General features: G+C 35.8%; 2 protein-coding genes across 6 annotated transcripts in view; one reads left to right on the top strand and one right to left on the bottom strand.

Moving 5' to 3' along the window:
• Positions 1-5,692, bottom strand: part of LOC106055561 (pumilio homolog 2-like) — a 46,629-nt gene extending 40,937 nt beyond the window's left edge. For 4 of the 5 annotated variants that reach the window (XM_013211860.2, XM_056015006.1, XM_056015007.1 and 1 more), the window contains exons 1-2: positions 5,517-5,646; positions 5,082-5,327 (exon numbers count right to left, since the gene is read on the bottom strand). In XM_013211860.2, coding sequence (XP_013067314.1) covers positions 5,082-5,297 — 216 coding nt within the window. In that variant the 5' untranslated portion in view covers positions 5,298-5,327; positions 5,517-5,646. Of the gene's footprint in view, positions 1-5,081; positions 5,328-5,516 lie in introns of all 5 variants that reach the window. The other variant, XM_013211859.2, reaches the window with a different exon arrangement.
• Positions 5,693-13,876: 8,184 nt separating this feature from the next.
• The window catches only part of LOC106055560 (cullin-associated NEDD8-dissociated protein 1-like), a 28,589-nt gene continuing 14,602 nt past the window's right edge, over positions 13,877-27,863 (top strand). Inside the window, exons 1-13 of the mRNA XM_013211858.2 lie at positions 13,877-14,022; positions 20,264-20,365; positions 20,599-20,666; positions 20,984-21,096; positions 21,528-21,628; positions 22,501-22,567; positions 22,947-23,045; positions 24,203-24,329; positions 24,485-24,647; positions 24,920-25,026; positions 25,834-25,988; positions 26,571-26,679; positions 27,395-27,692. Of these exons, the coding sequence (XP_013067312.2) occupies positions 13,981-14,022; positions 20,264-20,365; positions 20,599-20,666; positions 20,984-21,096; positions 21,528-21,628; positions 22,501-22,567; positions 22,947-23,045; positions 24,203-24,329; positions 24,485-24,647; positions 24,920-25,026; positions 25,834-25,988; positions 26,571-26,679; positions 27,395-27,692 (1,551 nt within the window). The 5' untranslated portion in view covers positions 13,877-13,980. The remainder of the gene's footprint in view (positions 14,023-20,263; positions 20,366-20,598; positions 20,667-20,983; positions 21,097-21,527; positions 21,629-22,500; positions 22,568-22,946; positions 23,046-24,202; positions 24,330-24,484; positions 24,648-24,919; positions 25,027-25,833; positions 25,989-26,570; positions 26,680-27,394; positions 27,693-27,863) is intronic.

Raw genomic sequence — 27,863 nt, 5'->3', positions numbered from 1 at the left:
CGAATGCACCTCAGTCGAGGGCATCGATAAGATGCATGAGAGACATGTCCTAACTTGTCTTTATTTATCCGCAGCCTCCCTCAGGTGTCTGCCTATCTATGCGCTGAGTGCTATTCAGCACTGCACCAGCCTACTCACCTGCCTATTTAGTTGATATCAAGAATCACCTACTATCTTTGTGCTTAGTGCTATTCAGCACTGCCCTAGCTCACCGACCTGCCTATTTATTCATTGGATCAACGATCTATTTACCTGCATTTGTGCTTAGTGCTATTCAGCACTGCACTTGCCTACTGAGATCTACTCAACTCTATTACTTGGCGCTATCGGCATTGCCCGCCTATTCGACAGCCCACCTGTCAAGCTATTAGGTGCGACGTCCCTATAGGTTCAGATCTGTGTGAGACGTCATAGCTACGCCAACCCTCTGCAACTCACTGGACATATCCTGTCAACTACGCTGCACACGGCAGATCAGCTCTGCCCGCAGTAACCTTGTGCCCACGGTAGCCGGCCACCCGCCATACTGTGCCCACTACAGATACTAGAACTTGGGACTGAGACTCCACAAGAACTATATCGCCGGCGTCCCTCTATCCGCTAGAGCGCCACCTCCAGCTGCAGAACCTCAAGCCAGGACACAGCCAGCTGCGACATCAACAGGACAACCAGCTAAGTCAGAGGACAAAGTGACATACTCTCTTATTATGTGCAAGAGTGATGATTAAACATAGAATATTCTAGAGATAGATGCAAACCCTCCCCCTTTTTATTATTATATGTATATTTATGTAAATAAATATCCTTTATTTTAACTTTTGTATCTATCTTTCATTGCTTTGTCTCGTTGCGTGTCTGCTCCCGATTCATATGCTGATAAGTGGGGGTGTGATAGCATTTAAAAATAATCATCCCCTAGACATAAAACGTGCCAAACACACGTCATATTTCCCCACCTGTCACATCATTCACCAAGAAACATTCTGTGCACAGCAATTACAACATGTCATAAAACCTGTTTCAGTCGCTCTCAATTTTATTCGTGCCCGTGGCTAAAATCATCGCCAATTTTCAATGTTTCTGGAATGACATTGGACACGAATTAATTCAGTTCCCTACTACACAGAAGTTTGCTCACTATCATGTCATAAATTATTGAAGAGATTGTTTACATTGCGTGAGGAAATTGTTTTGTTTCTGAACATTTCCAAACTGACGAATAGGTTTGGGATTTGCCATTAGCAGCTGATCTCTCTGGTCACCTACAAGACTTGAATATGAAACTTCAAGGTGACAAAATTGTCACTACTGCCTGTGATGATATGCTTTCAAGCAAAATTACAACTGTGAATAAACCAAATATGAAGAGAAAATCTTGTTCACTTCTCAACGTGTCAGGAACTAAAAAGATTAAATACGGTTCAACATTTGTTAAATATGTCCTACACCTGGAATCGTTATAAGATGTTTTTAATGCCGTTTGCGTGGATTTGTTTTATACGAGCAAGAACTTTCGTTGTTTGTATCTCTATTCTCATTTGATTCTGAAAATGCTGCTATAATGTGCAACTAGAGCTGATGGAATAGTAGTCATATTCTTTGTTGAAATCGAAGTATATAGAAGTGGCTGTGCCAAAATTTTACAGGGACAGGTATGCCATTAATTATTGTATTATTGTATTGCTATTTTTTCTAATTTACATAACACTAGTAGGCTGTTTTGCAACTGATTTTTTGCTGCAGCTCCTCAGGTCACAGTAAGTTTTTATGTGGCCCATACACCTTAATGAGTTTGACATGCTTGATTTAGACAATGTGTAGAATGACGGATTTTGCACTTTGCCAGTAATATATATCTTTCTCCTTTTAATCCTAGATTTAGTTAAATTCTAGGCACTCTGCAACACTAAATTCTATTAAAAGTATTATAGATTTACACTGTCTAGAGTCTAGTAGATCTATATTAAGTTTCTCCAGTACTAGTGACCAAAAGGTGTTGGTTCACTAAAAATTATATTTGAAATGTCACAATTTTCATTTTATTACATTTAGAAAATAATGTATAAATTGTGATACTTTGAGTTTGATAGGTGCTTAGTGTAAATTTAAAATTGTAGAAAATGTGTCAAATAATACACAAAATGGCATCTTTTGATGTAACACAGAACAGTTGGGTTAGGTTAAATTAATAATGGATTAACAATATAATCTCATTTCGTTATCTTCTTTTTCTTTTACATTTATTTTACTATTATTAGATGTGTTCATAAAAAATGTCCCAGGTGCATCAAGAGGTGTCCCAATAAACCTCTATTAATTTTAAACAAAGTAAAAGCAGTCTGCTCCCTAGTATTTTACTATTAAAGCATCAATAATTAATTTACAATGTAGTTTTTCTTTTAATACTGTAAAAATTTATATAACTTAAGTTAAACAAGTCTTGGTGTCTCAAATGTATTTGACAAAAAGGAATACATTTTTTTCAAACAATGTAATTATTGTAACGGAAATTAATTAATGATATCTATACTGCTTAGTACACAACTAGTGCTATTTTCTTGGGAAAAGGCTACACTTTATAGTAATTAACAGGAGACATTAATAGACATGGTGTCCTATATTTTTTTCACTGTAGCACCTGAAACACTGCAGTAGAAGAAATGTTGAATCATACCAGAAAATCTCAACTAGATAAAAATAATTTTCTCACCAAAGTTTTGAAATACAATATGAATTAAGTTTATTATTTTCAAGTTAGATCAAGAACACTTTTTCTTAATGTAAGTTGATATAGATCTAATTGCTTTATCATTGTTTGTGATGCTCCAAGGGTCGCTGAACAATTCTTGATCAGATTCTAGATCTAGGTCTAGTGTACATTTAAATCTACTCTATATTTAAAGTTATATGTAAACGTATATCTTGGAGCATTGAGTCAGAGAGCTAAACCTTTTATTCTAAAGATTAGGTCTTGTTTAAGGCAATTAAATATATTTAATTGCAATTAAGACATACACAAAGCAAAGGATTAATAGATTTATTTTTGTTTAAAAAAAAGCTTTTGTGCATCACTAATAAAAGAATAATTGATAATGTATTTACAGACTAAAATAAGTTGTATTTCAACATGCATTGAAAAAAAAAAAAAGCTATATAGATATATTTAGAATTGGTTTCCTTTGTAACACCTGCAGCATCTTCATTCTTGTGATCTTATCTTATAAAATATGATGTTACTTCAAAAAATATGATTACATCTAGGTCAATCTAGTCATGCATGTTAATAAATAACTTAAAATGTCCAAAGTCATTGGTTTTCCTGGCTGAGGTAACCCATTCCATGCTTTAATAGTACTAAAACTAGGTTATCTAAGTTCATGTTATATTTCTTTTGTTATAATAAATGCTTGAATTATTGTTGAGAAGTTGCAGCAAATAATAGCCTATTCAATATATTCAGCTAGATCTATATTCTTTAATGCAAGTAAAGCATAAATTATATTAAAATCTATCTTACAAAAAAAACTTATTTTGAACATTTTTACCAGTTGTAGTATTACAGGTACCACAGTCTCCAATTTTTTAAACTGAGCCCAAGCATAAAGACTAACATGCTCAAAAACCTAAATTTCTTTATCTAAGCCTGCTTAAACATTTAGTAAAGTTCCCCTTTCAGACCATGTGGTCTATAGGGCAGATGATATAAAGGTCATCTGTTTCTGTGGCCTACGGTTAACGAAGGTGTCATAGCCAGCACACGACCAACCGCCTTTACTTTTCCCCAACTAATGTCAGGTACCTATTAGAGCTTGGTGGACTCAGAGGAGCCCAAAGATCCCATAATTAAAATCCCAGTCTTCACCAGGATTCAAACCTGGGACCCCCCAGTTCAGAAGCCAAGCACTTTACCACTTAGTCACAGCACCTCACTTAATTATTTAATACAATAAAAGCATTCAAATTATGTCCTAGGCCAGTGAATGAGTGATGCACCTGAAATGCACTTGTTTAAAATGTAAATATTGAAGAAGAGAGCTACAAGAAATGTCAGAGGCGTGGACAAAATGGCGGCATTGTGATGGCAGAAAATAACAAAATATGTAAAAATTGGGATCAAAATTGCCTGAAACAATTTTTTTTCAAATGCGTAAAATTGCATGGTAAAAACTCTTTAAACAGTATCTTGATCTATAGCTAATAATATCTGCTACAAGATTATAATTTCACTTGTTGGTGACAAACAATATCTTCTATCAAAAAAAAAGTAAAAACTGAAATGTCCATTGAGGTCAGTGTTATTCTGTTTTTTTAAGTTTGTAAGATGTTGGCGATGGATCGATCTGAAAATTGGTAGGAATATAGCCAGACGCACGTACTATAAGTAGTATAAGCATGAAAAAAAATCAACAATGTATGACTTAACAGTAATGAGTATCAGTAAAAATAAAAATGTATAATTAGTATATACTTTCAATGCAAAATATTTAAATAATTTTTTTTCCCAAAAAATTGTCAAAGACAAAAATGTTCATCATCAAAAGTAATCAAATTCACTTCTTTTAGCAATGATATCTTTACATCTATACTGAGCATAATCGATTTCAAACAAAGACCCTATCAAAAATACTATCATCTATGAGGCTGTCCTATGTCACACTATGTGACTATATTACACTATATCTATCTATGTAGAAGTAGGGAAAACCCCCTCTCAAGATTTTACACCATTTTTGGACATGGGAATTACCAGAATTTCACCTCCCTAGAAACTCTCTACTGACTCTACTAGACTAGACTTTATTCAGTCTAGACTCTAGACTAGTCTACTAGATTATTCTAGAATTAGATTCTATTACTTAGATTTAGATTATTCTAGAATATCTAGATTAATTAACCTCCAGTATCTACTAGATCTAGTTACTAGATCTAGTACTAGCTAGATTTCAAGACTATGACTATGTAGACTAGTATGTTAGTAATGTATGTATGATTGTTACGACCACAGTTATGTCTACGTGATTGTAACTTGACTATTAGAATTAGATCTAGACATCTTCATGATCTAGATGTAAAAATGTTACCTGTTCAAGAATGCTGTCATCACCAACTGCCCATCTTTTGTGTGGGAATCCACCACCCATTGGAACATCACTATGACTCCTCTGATATAAATATCCAACATTGGCATCGTCTTGTGATCGAGTACCTTGATTTTGTCTCATTACAGACATGTCCCTTTGGTTAAGCATTGCCTGAGTGCCCTCCCAAGAAGATGGATTCATGCTTGGTACCGGCATCTAAGTTTCTCTTATTGCATGCCCTGTTAACTATAGACAAAGAAGATGCCTTTATAATCTTAATCAGTATTATAGTAAACACTAGGCTTAGATCTAGCGTCTAGATCTATATTATTCCTTATTATATCCTTTATGAACGTGGATTTCTTTGTCAAGGCGGGATGCAATTAAGATATCATTAACACAATTATCCGTACTAAATAAGCATTTAACACATACTAAATAATGAAAACGATTCCAGCAGCACGAATTATACACGAAAATACTAAAATCCTAACCTTGATTGCTAACGATTGTTTCGGCCTTTGGAATGTTTTTTGTATACAAATCATGCGATGGCCATTTTGGATTCGCTTAGCATTGTGGGAAAAATATTATGTTGACGTCATTCTACACTCATCCTTAAAATAATACTAATACGCGCCTGTTACAAATTCATATTAGGAAATGCGTTCTATTGTTTTTTTCCGCAATGTATTATGAATGTTTTTCATTGTTATAAATTTTAAAAAAGCGTTGACATTGTTAGCATTTAGTTCTCTACTTTCGACTATTGATACAGACTAGACTTTACTTGAATCAACAAATGTATGGATTATTAAAATTCATATCTATAGGGCATAGGTCCAATGTAAATTTAATAAATATAGAATGTTAATAGTGACATAGTGATAATGTGAGGTAGAGCGAAAAATATTAATTAAGGGGGGGGGGGATAACCTGGATGACTTATACTAGATGGTATACCTAGGTACTAGGTATATATAAACTATGTCGCCTCGATATGGTCCCGGGTTCGAACGCCATCCCCGCCGTCCTGCGCGTAGTTTGAGCTTGGATGTAATAATCTTCAAATCTGAAGGAATTTAACATTCGAAACATGTAAAACATTACAAATATGAAATATTCCTAATGTAAATCCTACCTGATTCCACAATCATGTTTTTGCAACCTATGCGACCACAATGGGCTCCGCACTTTCAAAGGACCTTTGCTAATTCAAGGTGTATAAATTATTAAATTAAACCATTGTATAACTTCCAGTTAAAACAGATTTCCCGCGCCCTCCTGTCGATTTACCAAAAGATTCAGGAAATCTCTCGCAATTGCAAAATATACGAAAAAGTCCTAAAAATTTACGGAAATATATATATATATATACAAAAATTGTCATTTTGGGGTGTCATTCAATATGGAAAACGCCAATCCTACGCGCGATAAAAAAAAAACGGCATTAGTCCTATGCATTACCCGTAATTGTGTAATCTGGTGAAAGAAAAAAAAATGAACAATTACTTGAGGTCAACAATTCTCAAAGATAGATGGAAACATTTGGCAATTCTTGCTATTGAGCGTGATCTATGTAGGAAACAGAATTATTATGATATAATGTATAACTTTGCTACACGCAAGTTTTGACGCAAGGCTCGTAAAGTATTTCTGTACGTAGTAAAGAATGAATAAAATGCAAAGACAAATTTATTTTCTAATACAAACTCTTAAATTTCACGTATTATCCGCTTCCGAGCCATGAAGAGAATTATATATATATATATATATAGATTATTTAGTAATTTAGTAATTGCCTAGAATTTGATACAAGTTTTTTTGTTTTTTTTTTGTTGTTGTTGTTGTTGTTTTTGTCTTGGAGGAAAAATCCTTGCCAGCTGTTTTTCGATTCGCTATATGTGAAAGTTTCTTTGAACAAGATTGAGGAGTCCAGTTATCTTGATACATGTTTTTAGTCTTTCAGAGTTGCGGTCATTGTTAGCGTTCAATAAAATAGCAGGTTAATCACGTCCACCAGTTTACGATAGAAGAGATATAAGAAAGTTCTTCCCATGCTGAGTCAAAACATTGATTTGTATCGACGGAACACTGGCAGCAGCATGAATTAACTGCGTTTTCTTGGTATTTCGGTAATGAAAATGCAGATATTTCTGGCACTGAATATATGTGTTTGTGCGTTGGATTTGTTGATGGCGATTGTACTCGCACCCGATTGTACTCGAGAAGAACTCATTGGTTTTATCCCTGTTGTTAAGAGAGACGCACTGCCTGTAGCCTATTTAACGTCATTGTCAGTGAATACAATAAGTACAGTCTAGACATGGACAAGCTACTCGGCCAAGGCTACAATAGCTGCCCCGTAATGGATAGCATTCATAACTGTGTGCAGGCTGTCCATCTTAGCATAAGTGGCCGCTCAACAGCACACCAGTATCACATTAATGACATAATCAAAAACCAACTTGACCATGCTGAGGATCACTTCAGGGATGGCACCCTGAATTAGGCGACACTGCTGGCAAACATACTTGGTAATGAGTTGCCGAGAATTTTTAGTCAAAAAAATTGTCCTTTGGTTATGTGTTCTATACTATTGCGTTATCTCCGCTGTTCACGCGATAATATTAAAAACTACTTATTAATTGTTGTTTTAAATTATGTCCAACTCATATACATACTAAATAGATTTTTTTCCCTAAAAAAAATTTAACATTTTGTGTGTGTGTAAATGTAGTCGTTGAGGGCTGCAGGCCTGCCACGTCACTAGAAAATTCCTCAGTGGACACTGATAAAGGAACTACAATGAATTGCGTTTCTCTTTAAAGAAACGACCCTGGCAGTGCCAAAGAAGGAATAATCGTTTAGTTCTAACATAATAATAATAATGTGTTTTTCTCTAGCTAATATAAGTCCAATTTCGTCACATTCTTCAAAAGAAGTTCGCAGTCTCTTCATATTAGGCCTACATCGATGGTGAGGTGTACTTTGTGTACACCTTCAGGCCTACATCGATGGTGAGGTGTACTTTGTGTACACCTTCAGGCCTACATCGAAGGTAAGGTGTACTTTGTGTACACCTTCAGGCCTACATCGATGGTGAGGTGTACTTTGTGTACACCTTCAGGCCTACATCGATGGTGAGGTGTACTTTGTGTACACCTTCAGGCCTACATCGATGGTAAGGTGTACTTTGTGTACACCTTCAGGCCTACATCGATGGTGAGGTGTACTTTGTGTACACCTTCAGGCCTACATCGATGGTGAGGTGTACTTTGTGTACACCTTCAGGCCTACATCGATGGTAAGGTGTACTTTGTGTACACCTTCAGGCCTACATCGAAGGTAAGGTGTACTTTGTGTACACCTTCAGGCCTACATCGATGGTAAGGTGTACTTTGTGTACATCTTTTTCAGATGGAACAGATGCAAGGGTTGAAGGGAATGTTGTTCAAGTTGAAAATAAAAGTGCCTGTGTGTGTGTGCATGTACTGGCATCCTGCACAAGTGATATGTCCCTCGGTAGCAGTGAAGCTTCACAGTTCAGATCAGATCATTTTTTATCGGACAGTTTCAGGATTAAGATTCTAAAACTAGATCCATTGATGTTCAGTGTCCATTTTGGATAAATATTTTTAATCTGATGTCATTAGGGTAGACGACCATATAGGACCCACCCCTATACCCTACTCTGATCACAGTGCTTTTTTTTTGTACAAATATATGTGGTGGGTTTGGCACAGAAGACAACTAAATTCCAAATGATGAAAGGAACTCGTAGGACGATTCCAACTGTTTATTATGTATTAAAGACCTGCAGCCATACGTGAACACATGGTGTAGAACCAAGCACAAAAGGGAGTGGAGACGACTTAGGTCCAGTAACATACGGACATTACAGCGACAAGAAATGCCGGTCGAATGGACAGTGCCCACGTTGGTCTGCCTCTTTATGCGCGGACACAAGGTGCTATCTAGGGGGAAGGGTCACGTGGATATCGGGGGGGCCGGTGTTTCCTGAAAAGGTATCCACTCCACTACAGAGCCCCTAGCTTGAAACGACCCGTCCCGGGGCGTTCAGCCTAGTAGGTTTCTGAAAACCGAAACAACTGTTTCTTGTCAGTGTCTTCTGGAACGACAAACATCTTTCCAGTTTGTAACGTGCTGGTTCCATCGGTCATACAGAGTGGTCTGTCTTTCTCTAAACATAATGTCTGGGAAGCTGTAGAAAGTGTGATAGGGAGCAGTGAGCGAAATCGTCTTTGTGGCTGGTTAAAATGCTTGTAGTTTCTTTTTTGTCTATCTGGCCTCCGGACTCTGTTATGCCTGTTCTTGTTTGGCTGCCCAGAGTTAAAGTTTCTATTTCTCGATGTTTGAATTGAGTGACTTGCATCTGTATTGTACATAGCATCAGCTGGTTGCTCACTGGGTCGTTGTTCTACTTGGTGGGTTGGCTGTGAAACAATGGGTTCACTATTGCTCACAGATTGAACCTCAGCTGTGAGTTGTGGTGATTGCTGACAGTGACGCCTTACATGTCCAACTTCCCAGCACTGGGTGCAGACTGGTGATCCATCATCAGTGTATGGGAAGAATCCTCTCTTCGTCCTTGACCATACAAGACCCGGCGGTGCTGTTGGTCGAATTCTGTTTTGGTTGCCATGTTTCCTGTGTCTTTGTGTGGGTCTGCGTTGACTATGTGGTTGACTAGAGAGTGGGTTAGTTGAACTTGGCAGACTGTTATAGCCTGACCCCTTTATCTCTTCAAGTTGCTTCTCTAACTTGGCCAATTTCGCTAAGAGAACCTCAGACCACTGCTCTTGGGCTCGAGCTGCATCTTTGTTCTGGTTCTCCAACTTGAACGCATAGTTTCGTAGCGTTTGAAAGCTTTTCTGGGGATGTTGCGCTATGAACTTAAACAGCTCTCTACGTAGGTCAGGATCACTGATTCCATAGGCAAATTGATCCCTCAATCTTTCCTCTTTGAAACATTCTATGCCTTCTCTTTGTTCTTGTCGGATAGCCGTTGTGAACTCCTTAAATAGTCGGTGAGAAAATTCAAGAAGTGACTCGCGTCTTCTCTGCTGCGACATCAGAAATGTAATCTCTGCCTCTCGCACAGGTATGATTACTTCAAACGCAGAGGTAAGTGCATCGAGCAGCGCTTCTGGATTACTTCTGATATGAGGTGGCTGAAGATCTACCTCTACTCGAGCTGGACCACTTATGTTCGCAAGAATGGTTGCTGTCTTCTCTTGAGGCGAGAGGTAAGGCCGACGTTCCCATAAATCTCTTATTTCTCTGACGAAATCTTCAATTGAAACCTCAACATTTCTGCCATCCCCACTGAACTGTCTCATTTTTCTAGCAGGTTCTATGATGTAATGAGGGCGCTGACAGGCCAGCTTCAATGCCTCAAGTTCAGCTTGTAGTCGAGTCAACATCCCCTTAGTGACACGTTCCATTCCCTCCGGCTCTCCTCCACTGCACGTGGGACCCACGTCTCTTCCCTTCACTGAACTAGGTTCCACCATATTTCTCTCTATCTGGCTGCAGGTCTTAAGAAACTCTAACAATAATAGTAACCTAATAACTAAATCTATCTCAACTGAAACAATTTTCAAGCTAAGTAAAATCACAATTTAAGAAAATATAAGCAAATTATCTTAAAAACTAACTAAAACTAAATCTAACTACCCTGAAACAAAAAGAAGAAAACAAAAATAGAAAATATTTGAAAGTACAGAAACGGGAAAAAACTAACTGTTACTTGTAGACATCTACGTCTGGTTGTCACTTTCTTAGTTTCGGTTGTCAGGAAGCAGATTCTGAGGCGTCTTCTGATCGAACAGTGTTGTCTCACTTCCTGACCCCACTCGTGCTACCAAGTTTCTGTGGTGGGTTTAGCACAGAAGACAACTAAATTCCAAATGATGAAAGGAACTCGTAAGACGATTCCAACTGTTTATTATGTATTAAAGACCTGCAGCCATACGTGAACACATGGTGTAGAACCAAGCACAAAAGGGAGTGGAGACGACTTAGGTCCAGTAACATACGGACATTACAGCGACAAGAAATGCCGGTCGAATGGACAGTGCCCACGTTGGTCTGCCTCTTTATGCGCGGACACAAGGTGCTATCTAGGGGGAAGGGTCACGTGGATATCGGGGTGGCCGGTGTTTCCTGAAAAGGTATCCACTCCACTACATATAGTTGCCGGTACTCAGTGATGGATTGCCTAACTTTTAACTACTAATAAATTAATAATAAGCGTTAAATACAAGAAACGTGATAATTTTTTCCCCACGTTGAAAAAGGTGCAGGTACGCCTTACCGGTGAGTACGGTCACAAAAAAAGCACTGATCTTCTTAGATCAAGTCAGGGTCTTGAGATGTGTGCTGATATCGCACTAGGACAGGCCTATAATGTTAATCACAGTAATCACTTTATTTTAAATCATTTAAATGTAAGTTTTTCCTCTTTCTCTCTCTCTCTCTTTTAATGGGATTCTTTAAAACATTTTGTTTTGGAGAAATTGTAGTATAATAACTTAAGGGAGCTCAACGAATACCCATGTTTATTCATAGGACATTTAGCAGTGGGTCTACTTCTTCATTAGCCTTAAACTTGTGCGGCACTCTGTTATCTTGTCCTATCATGGAAGACTGCCAAGACAATGTATTATATAAAACTCGACTTTGTTTTGCTGCAACCAGTGTGCTATACCGGTAGTTCAGTGATGCCAAACCTTTTTACGGGCGAGTTACGGGCCGATTGAGCATTATTTTTTCTTTATCAAATACCGATTTCTTTTTACTTGTTTCGGACGGTCGTTGACTTCTAGCAACAAACTGCTGGTAGACAACTAAACCGCTGTAGGCGTATTATATTTTAAATTGTGAACAAGACTACATATAGCTTTTATTATAATAAAGACAAAATCAACTTTTGATGAAATGCAATAAATATTTACTAGTCGACCAGCGGCGTAGCATACGCCGCTATTTTGTAGGGCCGGCCTTAGGCAACTGCAACCTATGCTACCGAAGTGGGCCCCGCACTTTCATAGGACCCGTGCTAATTCTAGGTGTATAAATTATTAAATTAAACCATTTTATAACTTATAACAGATTTCCCGCGGCCTCCTGCCTCCTGTCGATTTACCAGGAGCTCCTGGAAATCTCCTGAAATTGCAAAATATACGAAAGAGTCCTGGAAATCCGGAAATTATTAAACATCTTTTGAAAACTGATACAAATCTCATTAAATATATTGACAAAAATTGTGTTATTTTGGGATGTCATTCAATGTGGAAAACGTCATTATGCATTAGCCGTAATTGTGTAATCTGGTGAAAGAAGCTTCTCGCGCCTCAAACTAATGAAGAATTACTAGAGGTCAGCAATTCTCGTAGACAGATTGAAACATTTGGTAATTCTTGCTATTGAGCATGATCTATGTAGGAAATAACATTTTTATGATATACTCTATGATTTCGCTACACGCAAGGCTCGTAAAGTAGTTCTGTACGTAGTAAAGAATGAATAAAATGCAAAGACGAATTTATTTTCTAATACAACTCTTAAATTTCACTTTTATCCGTATCCCTACCCAAACTTGGCCCCGCGAAATTCGTTTCGCTTAGGGCCCCACAATGGTTGAGTCCGGTCCTGCTATTTAGTGACGGGTGAATACAGAGTAGATTACTTGTTCTCCCCCCCCCCCTCTTTTGTTCGGCGCTAAAACTACGTTGGGTAGAAATAAAAAAGACTGATCTTTCCATGACTTCTTGGACACAACGATTAAGTCCGGCCCTGCTATTTTGTGACGAGTGAATACTACTTGTTCTCCCCTCTCTTTCTTTTTCGTAGGGTTACTCTAGTCCGTCCGACTAGCAGAAATAAAAGAGTGATCTTTCCTTTACGTGGTGTGCACCTTCTGCACTATTTTGGATGGCGCTGTGCATGGCAAGGTTATAACAATACTAATAAGTTTTATTTTAACCAGTTTATATATTCACCCACTGGTATGTTGACCTATTCGGTGTGTGTGTGTGTGTGTATGTGGGGGGATCACATTTAATGACCTCTCCAGGCCTGGGGGGGGGATTCAATTATTTTGTAATTAGAAATGTCGAAATAAGTTAAATGTTCTATATAATATCTGCTAATTATTGATATTGTTAGTCGCATTACAATTAAATTCAGTCATAAGTAAATATAAAACGAAAGCGGACTTCAGTACCGCCCAGATGGGAGCGGCGTAGATGCAATCACCCACCCCCTTCTGGCAGACATTTTTGGGGTGGGGGATGGAAGAAATGCTCAATTTTTTTTAAAAAATGTCACTAATATAAATTATACATGTATATATATACATCATACATGTTTATGCCTCCCCCTCTCTAATGTGAAATGCAATGGTTAAGACTACTTATTAAGAGTAAATATAAATAGGAGAGAAGACCCGTACCTGATTGTTTTCAATCACCCATCCCCATTTTTATGCACACTGGCAAACTCATAAGTTCTTCATCCGCTGGTGATGTATACGGTTCTTTAGAAAGTGTGGCAGAGGTCCCACATAGGTCTACTTGTATGATGGGCTGGCGGTGTCAAAAGAATCTTCCTATGGTTGCCCCCTTCACCACCCCTAAGGTCCGCCTCTGAGTTAGTAAAAAAGTAAAAATCTGGTGAGTTCACGCCCACAATGAAATTGCGAAAAAATAATTCTCAACACCTAATGGTATGCGCATGTTCAGATATAATAATTAAAAAAGAATGGCCAACTGAACTTCCTGTTTTGAAACGAGCCGATAGCCTAAGTTTCGCTTCTGGAATTCATTGTCCTTTATGGTTGTATTTATTTGTGGAATAACTAAACCGACACAAAATGGCAAGCGTGTCGTACCACATAGCAAATTTGCTGGAGAAAGTAAGCAGATTTTATGGGCGCATTATATTTAAAAAAAATATCTCAGTTAATTAAAGTAAAAGTTAAAGCTACATCATACTACATGATAAGATTACATCGACTCGTCTCTAGTCTCTAGTCAATCTTAGATCTATTTTCTATAGTATAGACATTCTTAGAGTCTAGATTCTAGACCAGTGTTTCTCAAACTGTGTGCCGCGGCACACTAGTGTGCCGCCGAAGATTTGCAGGTGTGCCGCGGGAGTTTTCAGTACGCCACACGAATAGCGTTACCCAGGTCTGCCTACTATTAAATGTTTATTTTACGTTGCGATGACATCCCCACTTGCAACGACCAGTAATAGTAGCCTTATCAGACGCACAGCAGTTCTTGAATTGGTAACGATAATAATAAGCGTTGTGTTTCGTGTAATTTTTTTAGGTGTATGCTAATAATAACAAGTTATCACTTAGCATTATTCATTGTTATCCATGGAGACATACGTTAGCAAGAATGAATCTGCGAAAGCGTTCAATGAAAAGCAAGGAACCAAACGAAGGTACAAAGAAGATTGAATCGGATATAGTTTCATATCTTCGGACCTGAAGATTCTCCATTGCCATTCTGTCTGATCTGCAATGCAACTCTGTCGAAAGAGGCGCTTGTTCCAAGCAAATTGAAGAGACACTTGGAAACAAAACATCCAGTTTTAAAAGCGCAACCGAGAGAATACTTTAAAACATCAGGGCTCAACAAAATAAACAAGCTAAGAAACTTACGAACTACCTAAAGCTGCCAGAAAAGGGATTGATTGCAAGTTATAAGGTTGCTCAGTTATTATCAAAACGCATGAAAACACACACAGAGGCTGAAACTATACATGGACCCGATGCCGCCGAAAAAGTTTAAAAAGTTCCTTTGTCAAATTATACTATCTTGCGCAGACTTATCGTCAGATTTACAAGGTCAAATCTGCGAACACTTCGACGTGACTGATGATGAAGTGTCTCTGCTGTGGTCTCTTCAAGTTGATGAATCCACTGATGTTAGCGCAAAGCCCAGCTGCTAGCTTTTATTCGGTGCATAAAGGATGAAAAATGTGTCAGCGAATTCTTATTTTGCAAAGGCTTACCAAATACGACCAAAGGCGAAGATATTTTCAAAGTGGTGAACGAAAATATTTTGCTATTCAAACTACAATTGAAAAACTGTGTCAGCGTATGCACCGATGGCTGTCCTTCCATGCAGGGAAATAGATAGGGATTCGTCACTCGTGTGCGTCAAGAAAATCCAAATGTATTAGTTGTTCTCTGCATGATCCACAGAGAAGCTCTTGCCTTCAAATCTTTGCCGAAAGATTTGATGTCTGTTCTGGATCAAGTTATTGAAATTATAAACGTCATCAAATCTCGACCGCTTGTATCCCGACTTTTCTCAGAGCTTTGTGAAGCAATGGATTCAGACTACAAATGTCTCCTGTATCACACCAACGTTCGTAGGCTCTCCAGGGTAAAAGTGTTAAAACGTGTCGTCCAACTCAAGGCTGAGCTGATTTCATTCTTGGAGGTTGAAAAAAAAAGACTTTGGATTTTCTATTCATGACAAGATCTGGTGGGTTAAGGTGACATTATTCTCTGATTTATTTGACTAATTAAATTCATTGAATTTAAGTCTTCAAGGACCATCGAAACCATCATCACTGCATCCTCAAAACTGAAGTCATTTGGTGAAAAATTGTCTTTGTGGCAAAGTAAGATTTCGAAAGGAGTCTTCAACTGCTTTCCTACTTACAATGAATGTGCTTCAAATAAAGAAATCACCTCCGAAATTCTGGACACTTTGACACACTTGCAGTCAGCATTGCAGCATTACTTCCCAACAGTTGGAAGTCTTGAATATGGATGGGTCAGCTATCCATTAGGAAACAATGAAGCTACAAATCTTTCAACTAAAGAAGAAGAGCAGCTCATTGATTGAAAAAAATGATACAGTTCCTAAGTCAATTTTTATTTTAAAAGAGCCAGGACATGTTTTGGATTTCAATCAACAAGTTATATCCTGCAATCAGTTTAAAAGCAATCAAAATAATTCTTCCATTTGCATCTTCAAGGTTTTGTGAGTTTGGATTTTCAGCACTGACTGAAATCAAGTCTAAGAAAAGAGAGAGACTTCTTACAATAGACGATGAAATGTGAGTTTGTTTGTCGACTTTGGAGCTTAGATTAGATCGCATTTGCTATAAAAAAAAACAGGCACACCCTTCACATTAAATGTAATACTTAAAAACAGGTCAAATCTTTTCTTCTTTTTATTATAAAATAACTTTTGCTCTTCGTGGTGTGCCGCGAAATTTTTGTAGTTTTTTTACTGTGCCGGCAGACAAAAAAGTTTGAGAAACACTGTTCTAGACTCTACTCTAGACAATCTAGATTACTAGACTTAGTAGACAGTCACAGTGTAACTCCAGTAACTGTAAGAGTGTTAGTGTAAGACAGTCACAGACAGTGCAGTGGTCTAGAAGTAGTACTAGATCTAGTACTATTTACTACTATTAGTAGTATTAGTAGAAGTAGTCTTAGTCTTAGGTCTAGTAAATTAGTAAATAGTAATAGAAGAAGTAGATCTAGTAGTTAGTAGTCTAGACTTAGATTAGACTTGATTAGACTAGAGACTGATTAGACTAAGACTAGTCTAGACATTATTAAGACATTGCAGTGCAGACAGTCACACAGTGAGACTCTGAGATAGTTCAAGTCACTTCATGTCCTAGACTTTGAGTACTTAGTTTAAGTTGTATTACTCTTACTAATACCTGATTTACTCTAGTCTTAATCTTAGTTAGGTCTAAGTCATATATCTTGATCTAGAATCTAGTGACTAGATTTAAGATAAGTCTTAGTAAGTCTTAGTTAGGTCATATTTGATATTAGAGTCATATAGAGTCTAGATTATTATAGATTGTCGAGATTCTAGGTGATTAGCCTCTAGAACATTACAATATAGATCTAACTAGTTTAACTAGATCTAATCTAGATGTGTTTTATGTGGCCAGCGAACACCAAGAAGACTAGGACCTAGACAGACAAATCAGATGATATGTACCCACAATCACAAATTTAAAGTATTCATATTAAATGCTAATATATTAAAATAAATGATTGTAGATCTAAATATCTATATAAATTATTGAAACTTCTGATTCTTATCACTTATGATAAAACTATAAAGACAAGAGGTTAAAGAAACAACATTATCTTGACATGCTATTCTTAAAAGTTTAAAGTAAACAAATGGATTATTCTTATGGGCAATATTTCAAAATATTCAGTCTAAGACACAAACTCAAGCCAGTGTTTATTGAATGCTATGAAAAACTGTGTTGAAAGTGTTTGGTTGGCGGCTTAGAACAAGATGGCAAGTGTAACAACTAATGGAGCCCGTGCTTTGACTAAGAAACTTTTTTTTTTGTTTTTTTAATTAAAGAACAATATCCCAACCATAAACTCTAAACAGAAATGTTTGCACAAAGCTGCATTGAATATCAAACATATTTGGTCATATTTATCATAGCAAGGGGTCAGCCACAGGCAATTCCGAGAAGTACTTGATGATTTGGAAACAAAACATTTCGAAGTTCAGTTCCATAGTAGTGTCTTAGCATGGGCAAGGTATTGAGAAGACATCAATGAAGAAATTGTTAGGTTCCTTGAAGGGCGTTGACTGTGACTTTGTGACTAATATTTGCAATGAAGAGTGGAAGACAGATTTCCGTGTTTCTCATTTTGAGATGAAATGTATGTGCATGTTAAGTCTTTTCAAACAAAACTTCCCCATTTCTCTAGGCAAGCAGGTGAAAGCAGGTTTTGTCATTTTCTTTTGCTGAAATGTGAAACTGTTTCTAGTGAAATGGCTTAAAGTATTTAATAAATAAGAATTATTTGGATTCCTTGAATGTGGAATTTTAAATAAAATTTTAAGACGTCAAGAACCATTTTTCAATACCCTGAGCTCACCATTTAGTGCAGAAAATTATTTAGGACATAACTCCAAGCAAATTATGACCTGAAAGAGACTTTCCAGTCAGTTCTTCCACAGAAATTTTATGGAAACCAGAAGCTGTATTTCCACACTAAAAAAACTTTGCTGCTAAATTTTTACATTATTTGGGTCCAGATACATCTGTGAACAAGCATTTTTCTTTTGTTTAAAAATAAACAAGTGTAACAAAACATCAATGCTGACAGTCTTTAATTTGACTGCAGTCACAAGGATAACAACTAGTAAACTAGTTCCACAGTTCCGGAAAATTATGTAAAATTGTAAACAGTTAAATATTTCACATTAAGTGCAACTGTACATTCAGAATTAAAAAAATAATAATCTTAACATTAGATTTAGAAATTGCTAACTCTTGTTGTAATTCCTCAATTCGGAGTGTAAAAAATGATATGTAAATGTTTGATTCAGTATAAATATGAAATAATAGACATTTTATACAGTCAGCTAGGTTATTTTTCTAACGTGCAAGTACATATTTTATAAACATATATATGCATTCCCCCATTCCAAATTTTTTTTTAATGCAGCCCTTGATAGAAAAAGGTTGCACACCATTGGTCTGGATTCTAGATTTATATTCTACTCTAGATCTGTGACTGATGTCTAGTCAGCTCTTTAAGTCTATTCTAGTTTAGGTCCACAATTTTGATGCTCCCACTTTGTTTATATTAGCCATAAAACAATAATCATGGATACACATTTAGACAGCCTTAGATTAGATCTATCTAGACCTAGATCTTGAGTGCAGAACTAAAGGCTTGACAAAAAAAAAAAGAAACACTACTACTACTATTATTATTATTAATATTATTACTATTGACTTATTGTTGTCTTCTTCTTCTTCTTCTAGCCAGCTTTATTGCTGCTGAGCTGTGAGCTCTTTTGCATACTGTGCCAAGGAAAAAAAGTGTGCTGTTTTCTTCAGTTGTTCAGGGTGTTGGTTATGTTGGGCTGTAGTAGAAGTAGGGTCTGCCTAAGGTGGATTAGGGAGGGGCATTCAAAGAGGATATGGTTTACGGTTTCAAAGGGGTGGGCGCAGTGTCTGCAAAGGGGGAGTTGTGTGGAGTTTATTTTGTTCAGGTGGTAATTTAATAGTGGTGTGTGTCCTGTTCTTAGTTGGAAAATTGTAGATTGTTCTTTGCAGGGGAGGAAGTTAATACTGTCCAGTTTGTTAGGCGTAGTCATTTCTTTGTACATGGCTCTGCCTGTGTTTCCTGATGCCCATTGGTTGAGCCACTCCTCTTTGTGATTGTTGACTAACATTGACCTTAGGGTGAGGTAGTTAACAGGTCTATCTGGTTGTTCCATAGATGATCCTGCCTTTGATAGCTTATATAATCTGCTTTTTCATTTCCCATGATGCCAGTGTGTCCAGGGATCCACTGTAGTGTGATATTGATATTTAATTCTGATATCATCTGATGGATTATCACAATTAGTGTTGTCAACTCTCTTGGGCTGTTTGAGGTGCTGCTGTTAAGTGCTTGCAGAGTAGATTGGGAGTCTGTAAAGACAACAATATCTGATGGTGGTTGCACTCCTTCATATAATTTGTTTTCCACTGTCTGGAGTGCTATGGTAATTGCTTCAATTTTGGCTTGGAAGTTTGAGCAGTAATCGCCACAGGGTGCGCTTATCTCAAAGTGTTTATTTTTAGGGAAGACCAGGAAGGCACCAAGACCAGCATTGATGGTGGCTTTGAAAGCTGATCCGTTTGTATATATATAGATAGCTTTTTTTTTAATAGCTTTCAATTGTTTCAAGCATGCCTACTTTGAGCCCCAGTGGATTAGATTCTTTTGTTAAGGTGTTATTTAGTAAATGTGTTTTGATGGTTGGTTGTTTGTAGTTTAGTCCGGGCGTAATGTTAGAAAATCTGGTAATTTTTTCTCTGTTGGGTAGGTGGTGTTTTAGGGCTAGTTCGTCAGTAAGTTGGATCAGAGTCCTTTGCTTTTTTGGTTGTTTTTTCTATTTCTCTGTGTTAGTAATTTATTAGGATGATCATCCTCCAACCTTCTGTATCTCTCAATAGCTTCTAAAGCTGCTCTGTTGCGCCTTAACTTAAGAGGTTCAATATTGGAGTCTATTTCACAGGCTGCTGTGGGAGTAGTTCTCATACCTCCACTAATTAGCCGCAATGCTTGGTTTTGGATTGTGTCTAATGATGATTGACTTATTGTTGTAATATATTATATATTTTAGATGACGTCTACAGACAAAGACTTTCGTTTCATGGCCACTAATGATCTGATGGCTGAGCTACAGAAAGACTCCATAAAGCTGGATGATGACAGTGAGAGAAAGGTGATTAGCCATATAGAATTATTACTTAGCCATCCAATTATACATGCTGCTTTTTGATCTAGCAATTAAAAAATTAGTAAAAAATAAAAATACCCCCCCTCCCCCCACACACAAAAACAGTGAAAAAAAAAAGTTTTTACTTCATGTTTTCCATATGTCTAAGTACCTTTTTTATTCTGCAATGCAGCAGATATATATATATATATATATATTTTTTTAATGTCATCTCACAGGTGGTTAAAATGCTGTTAAAATTACTGGAAGATAAAAATGGAGAAGTTCAAAATCTAGCAGTGAAATGGTAAGATTGGGTTTTTAATATCAGCAGTTTTGATTCTAGTTGATGTAGCATCATATAAGTTAATACTCATAAATTAGTTATTATTATGCTATGTTTAAAGTCAATATTTAATACTTTTGATTCTTTTAAGTGGGAAATTCTTTTATCGGTTAATATTTAAAAAAGAAAATTCTGTGCACATCATGTCACTCTTATATCAAGGGGAAAAAATACTTGGCTTAACCAGTGGGTATGTTTATAGTAGTAATATTGATCATTTGTATGCTTATCAAATATGTAAGAAAAAATAGTGACATGTTCAATGTTTTTCATTAAAGCCTTGGTCCACTTGTGAGCAAAGTGAAAGAGTTTCAAGTGGAGACAATTGTAGACACACTATGCAGCAACATGTTGTCAGATAAGGAACAACTGAGAGATATTTCTAGTATAGGTAATTATGACCTTTTTTTTTTTTCAACTATCCTCAAAGATAATAAAGATATTATTATTATTATATTGGGCTTTTTCAAAATGCATCTGTGTAAATAAGTAAGCCATAAGTATGTACAGTTACAAGGCTTATCAGACATGTTCAAATAACATTAAAACTCTTTTTTTTAATCTATGGCTTTAGCAGAAACCATTGTGTTCACTTGTCCTTTTTTTTTCTTTCTGTTTTCTCACATTTACACACACACACACTTTTCTAATTACTTCTTTTACTTTTTTCTATTCTAAATTTCAAATTTTTGTGTAATCTCATTTGTTGCTAGTTCTTCATGTGATTTGCAGCTTAACATTCCCCCTGATCCATATATTTTTTCTGCAGTGAAAATTAATATACTTTTGTTTATCATTACAATATTGTTTTCTTACCTAAAGGACTGAAGACAGTAATAACAGAGTTGCCACCTTCCTCAACCACTCTGGCTGCTAGCATCTGTAAAAAGATCACAACACGCCTTACAAATGCCATTGCCAAGGTTTGTCAGATTTTAGCTATGTTAGGAACTTGTGAACAGTTGTATGTATTATTTCTAGCTTACAAGTGCATCTTCATATATGAAAGTAGTAAAGATTTTTTCTCACCAGAGAATTATTCATTGATGATTGGTAGACAAACATTTTATATATATAATATTAAATAATATATAATATATATATATATATAATATATAATATTTTTTATAGATGACAAAACAGCTTGATTATTATTCCTCTTCAAATCTACACTCGTCAATTTACAATCTATCAGAGGCTTTTTAATTTTGTTTTTTAAAAAAAGTATGTGTTTCCATGCTTAATTAAAAAAAAAATAAAAGGGTTTGCTTTCAGAAGACCAAAGGAACCAAATGCACCTATATGGAACATGATATAGTGAAATCAGATTTTGAATAGTGATTATAGTTTTTGATAGATCTCTAAGTGTGACAGATGGGGTTAGGGTTTACATAACTTGTTACTTTCTGTTTGGATTCTTCTCATGGCAAAATTAAATTACTTTTACCCCACCCCACCCCCATTTCCTGCTTTTTAAATTGCTTCTACCCCCCCCCCCCCCCAATCTGAGTTAATCATGTTAAATGATGATTTAATTTTAACTTGTCTAGTTTGAGGCACATTAAACTTGTTTGTTGAAAGCAATGTCTTTGTTTTTGTGTGTGTACAAATAAATGGCAAAGACAAGATAAGGAATTCATTATAATTTTAAAAGGTAAAAAAAAAAATGTTGGTTTTAGCTCTAGACTCTTTATGCCGAATAATGCACCAAGAATTAAATTCTGTTTGATAAAAATTAATTGAAATTGTGGAAAAAAAGTTTTTAAAATGTATTTTTCTTTTTACTATTGATTAGCAAGAAGATGTACCTGTACAACTTGAAGCTTTGGATATTCTTGGAGATTTGTTAAGTCGATTTGGTGGTAAGTCAACAAATTAACCGTTTTTAAACATGCAAGAGTACTTATAAAGTTGGAATGATGTTATGATTGTTATGATTAAGTAAGAAGTATTAAAAGATATTTGTTAAAGGAAGTCAGCTGAAAATTCTTGTACTAGTGTTTTTTCAATTATTTAATTACACTTTATTGCTATAACATAAAGCATCACTTACTGATATACATATTGACAATGAATAAACTAACAAAATTTATTGAAAACAATTTTCTTGATCAACAGTAAGTTGCAACTAACTTGAAAATTGACATTGCCTATAGATCATTTTGGAATTCTGAATTTCATATTGATAAAAATGTGATTTGCAATTGATTTTATGATTAAGCTGAATCTTTTTTTTTAAAGGTTTGTTGATCAGTTTTCATATTACAATTAAGCAAGCCTTATTGCCTCAGTTGTCAAGTCCAAGGTTAGCTGTAAGAAAGAGAGCGATCATTGCTATTGGTGAGAACTTTCTTCTTATTGTGCATTAGATTGTCCAATGTAAACTTTCATTTGTGTGTGTGTTACATCAGCACAATAAGCATTAACACTGCTCTCCAAGTTCTTTTAGCTCAGACTTTGTTGATCATGTTGACTTTTTGCTTGTGTTAGGAGCATTAGATTAACTTTGGTGCCTTTCTGTTGCCTGGATGAGTGGTTCATTTTCTTTAGTCATTTTAATAGGCACAGTGGCTGAGTGGTAAGTGCTTGGCTTATGAACTGTAGGTTCCCAGGTTCAAATCCTAGTGAAGACTGGGATTTTTAATTTCAGCGTCTTTAGGGCACCTCTATAACTATAATGGGTATCTAACATTAGTTAGGGAAAAGTAACGGCAGTTTGTCATTGTGCTGGCCACATGATATCCTCATTAAACTTGGGCCACAGAACAGAAAACCTTTACACCATCTGCCCTTTAGACTGCATAGTCTGAAAGGGGTACTATTATTTCAAAACTTTATTTCTTCTGGTGCTAACTTTATCCTTCTTGCTTGTTATGTCAGTTTATTTTGTGCTGTACATCCTAGTATCTACTTGATAGAAAATTCAATTTATCTATCTTAACCCTCATTCCTTATATTTGTAGAAAAAATATTTTAGCCAATCGCTAGAAAAACTAGTAGAGATGATTGAATGCATAACACACATAAGGCATTGGATTCCTCTTAATGTTCAGTGTTCAGATTGAATGTTATTTGGTCCATTTAGAATATACCTTAATTAATGCTTGCATGTTTGTCCTATGTTAGTAACTTAAACAATCAAGTACACTGATGTCTTGTCGTGGCACATTTGTTTCGACAGGTTTGTACTCCTTAGGCTACAACTGCCAATAGTCTACATCCTTTGACATTATTTTGAAGATTCTGCAATACATTAATAATGTCCACACTCAGATATTTAAGTAGTTATAATAAAAACAACAATAATGATAATAGTTTTATGTATTGTCTTTACATCTTTTAGTTCTCTAACAGTTAAATCAGAAGAAAGATGTCTGTTGGTTGTTACATCTAGCTCTTAGCTACTGTTCTAGTTTAAGACAGAACAATTTTATCACATGCTATCATATGCTCCTAAGATTTATTGTTAATCTAAAATGTGTTAATCAATTTTCTAGGACACTTAGTGATGAGCTGCAGTACATCACTCTTCAATGAGTTGATTGAGTATCTTTTGACTGAATTGACCAAGAACTCATCAACTTCTACCACTCGTACCTACATCCAGTGTGTGGGCGCCATCAGGTGCTTACATTCATTTTTAAGACATTGAGTGATTTGTAATTAGTTTAGCAAAAAATAGTTTACAATATATATATATGTATATATAATTTTTTTTATGCACAGAAACTTATGACTTAACTTTATATACTTTATATAATATTTTATTTTTGTACTAGTCGTCAGGCTGGGGGTAGATTTGGTGAATACCTAGATAAAATGGTACCACTCATTGTAAGATTCTGTAAGACGGATGATGATGAGCTAACAGAGTTTTGCCTTCAAGCATTTGAATCATTTGTACGACGATGTCCTAAAGAGGTTTCTAACTTTATTCCTGATGTAAGGAAAATTTCACAACACAGCATTGTTAATAAATAGTTCTCATCCATGGCTTTTTAATTCTTCTTGTTTTATTTATTTATTTTTTTTAATTTTTTAAAATAATTATATTAAATGTTATATTTATTTTGTAAATAACTAATTATTTTGTAACAAATAATAATAAATAAAAAATAGCTATTACTCTGAAGTGACAACAAGTGGACATCTATTAATTAATGATGTTTGCAAATTATTGCTAGATTTTAAAGTACTAATGTTTTTCTTAACAGATAATAGCTATTTGCTTGAAGTATGTGTGTCATGACCCTAATTACAATTATGATGATGATGAAGATGAAGAAATGGATACAGATGTCCAAGAAGAGGAGGATGATGAGTGAGTATATAAAAATATATGGATTGATATATTTTGGTATAAAAGAGATGTCATTGCTTACATTACACCTTGATAAAGAGAATATCTTATTACTTTTGCTGAATTTTTATTGACTAGATCAGTGATATGCAAATAACTAAAAAGAAACATTTTGACGGGTGATAATCATTTTTTAATATTTAAATACAATAAGTGAATTAAAATGTTTTAAAATTATTAAATAGATTAATGCAAGATACAAGTAACGATTCTTCATAATGTTGTTTTAAATTGGGACATATATATTTACTGAGTTACTAACTTTATTTGACATAGATTTTTTACAATTTCATTCCTGAAAAAAAGATGCACATTGCTCAGAATCTTTGAACATGAGCTATTAAATTTGGAAAACTGGGTTTTGATACATTTTTTTTGAGACCTTACGACCTAGGGGGCAGATGATGTTAAGGTAATTTGTGTCTGTGGCCCATGGTTGATGAGGGTGTCATGTGGCCAGCACAATGACTAACTGCCTTTACTTTTCCCCACCTAATGTCAGGAACCCATTAGAACTGGGTGGACTCGGATGCGCTTGAAAGATCCTGAAGTTAAAAATCTCAGTCTTCACCAGGATTCGAACCCTTGACCCTCTGATTCAGAAACCAAATACTTTACCACTCAGCCACTGCACCTTGCTAGAGTTATTGAACTCAAGTTAAAGTATATAAAACTTTTTTTTTTGCATCACTTGAATTGTGCAAACCAAGAAAGTGTTTTGAATGGGCAGATACCGTGGCAACATTTAACCATAAAATTGTATTGCAGGGAAACAGAGGATGAATACAGTGATGATGATGACATGAGCTGGAAGGTCAGGAGGTCAGCAGCTAAATGCCTGGAAGCTGTTGTTAGCACCCGTCATGATATGTTGCCAGAGTTTTATAAAACTGTATCTCCAGCCTTGATTGCCAGGTTTAAAGGTACACACTTTAAATAGATTTCTAGTTATCTATATTATTACTTCTGCTATGCCCGTCTGCTTCATATCCCAACTAGCAAGCAAAATGGCTGCTAGTGTTTTAAGAAAAATTAAATGCTTAAGTATATTGTGAATTGAAGTTTATTAGACAATGTGTATATTTTTTTTAACTTAAAATAATATTCTGAGATGTACTGAGCTAACCTTTCTAAAAAAAAATGTGCATAGTAAAAATAATAATCTAAGCCACTATCATAATAATCTAAGCTACTATCATAATAATGAAGAAAAAGTTTAAAAAAAAAAGATTTGTCTTTTGATGTTAGACTTTATACTTTTAGCCATGATATTGAAATAAGTGCTCTGCCAGGTTCAATGCTTGTATAGATTATTTATTATCTGTAAATTTTTTTATTGAATACTATTTACTATCAGTTAGTAATTTATTTTGAAGTTTTAATAAACACAGAAATTGGTAATGTTGGTCTTGATTTAAATGAAACTCATGATACAATAAAAAAAGTCTGTCATGTAATCAAGTTTCTAACCTTGCTGGTACAATGTTTTTGTGCTTGTCTTGCAGAGCGAGAGGAAAATGTAAAATCAGATATATTTCATGCTTACATTGCATTACTGAAACAAACTCGTCCAGTTATTATTGCTGGAGTGGACAATACTGAAGCTCAAGAAGGGTAGGTTTTTCAATGTATACTAAACATAAAGTTAGAAAATTGATAAGTTACTGATTAACATGAATACATCTAGAGCATGTGTCAGCTAAATGGGATGGTGTGACCCCCATGGTCAAGCACTTGACTATCCAATTTGAAAATCCTGAGCTGAAATTATTATTATTATTATAGCTTTTATATAGCGCTACTTTCATGCTTATAGCATGCTCAGAGCGCTTTTGGTCCAATCTCATTTGTGGACCAGTGGGGGGAGGAGGTATCTAGGAGTTGGTTTTCCGTGCTGCCTTTAGGCGCTCAGTAAACACAACTCTGCCCGAGTTGGGTGTTGAACCTCGAGCCCCCTATTAGGTAGCCAAGCCAAGTTCAAGCGCACTTGGCCTCTCTACCACGCTTCTGACAGTCCATCTTCTAGTGGTGGTCTGGAATAGGACAAGTAATTCTGTGCATCCCTAAGCTTTCCTTCATATGCCTTGTAGAAAGTATAGGCTGTAACTCATTTTGTCATAAAAACATTTTACCATTTCAAGTTTTTAGTTAATGAGGAAATAATCTTTACTAATACCTGGCTCATTTTACCTCATTTTGTAAAATATCATTTTGAACTATTTATCAGTATTAATTTTGGATTCTAAAATGTTATAAATGCTACATTGACATCAATATATAAAAATTCAAGAAAGGTTCTGAAGAGGTATCTATTTCTTTGTTACTACAGTCCATTGAATATGCTACGTGCACAAGTGCCTGACATTGTCAGAGCAGTCCACAGACAGCTGAAGGAGAAAAGCATCAAAACTAGGCAAGGGTGTTTCAGCCTGCTGACTGAGCTGGTCCTAGTGCTGCCCGGGGCCTTGGACCAGCACTTGACCAGTTTGATGCCAGGGATCCAGTACTCCCTAGGAGACAAGAACACCAGCTCCAACATGAAGATTGACACTTTGTCTTTTCTGAACACTTTGCTGAGTAACCACAGCCATGTTGTGTTCCATCCTCACATTAAAGCTTTGGTGCCGGTATGTAACATTTGAACAAGTTTTATACATTTTTAGAAAGCTGTCCTTTGAAAGTTACAAAGATGTCCCTGATTTGACTATTCAAACTATTAATTTAACTGTTCTGACAATGATTAAAATTTTCAACAACTGAATTGTTACAAATCGAATTGTTAGGATTTATTCTCTACT

The sequence above is a fragment of the Biomphalaria glabrata genome, chromosome 17 (assembly GCF_947242115.1).
Source record: "Biomphalaria glabrata chromosome 17, xgBioGlab47.1, whole genome shotgun sequence".
In the NCBI taxonomy this organism is placed as follows: domain Eukaryota; kingdom Metazoa; phylum Mollusca; class Gastropoda; family Planorbidae; genus Biomphalaria; species Biomphalaria glabrata.
This window is presented reverse-complemented; position numbering and strand designations above follow the sequence as displayed.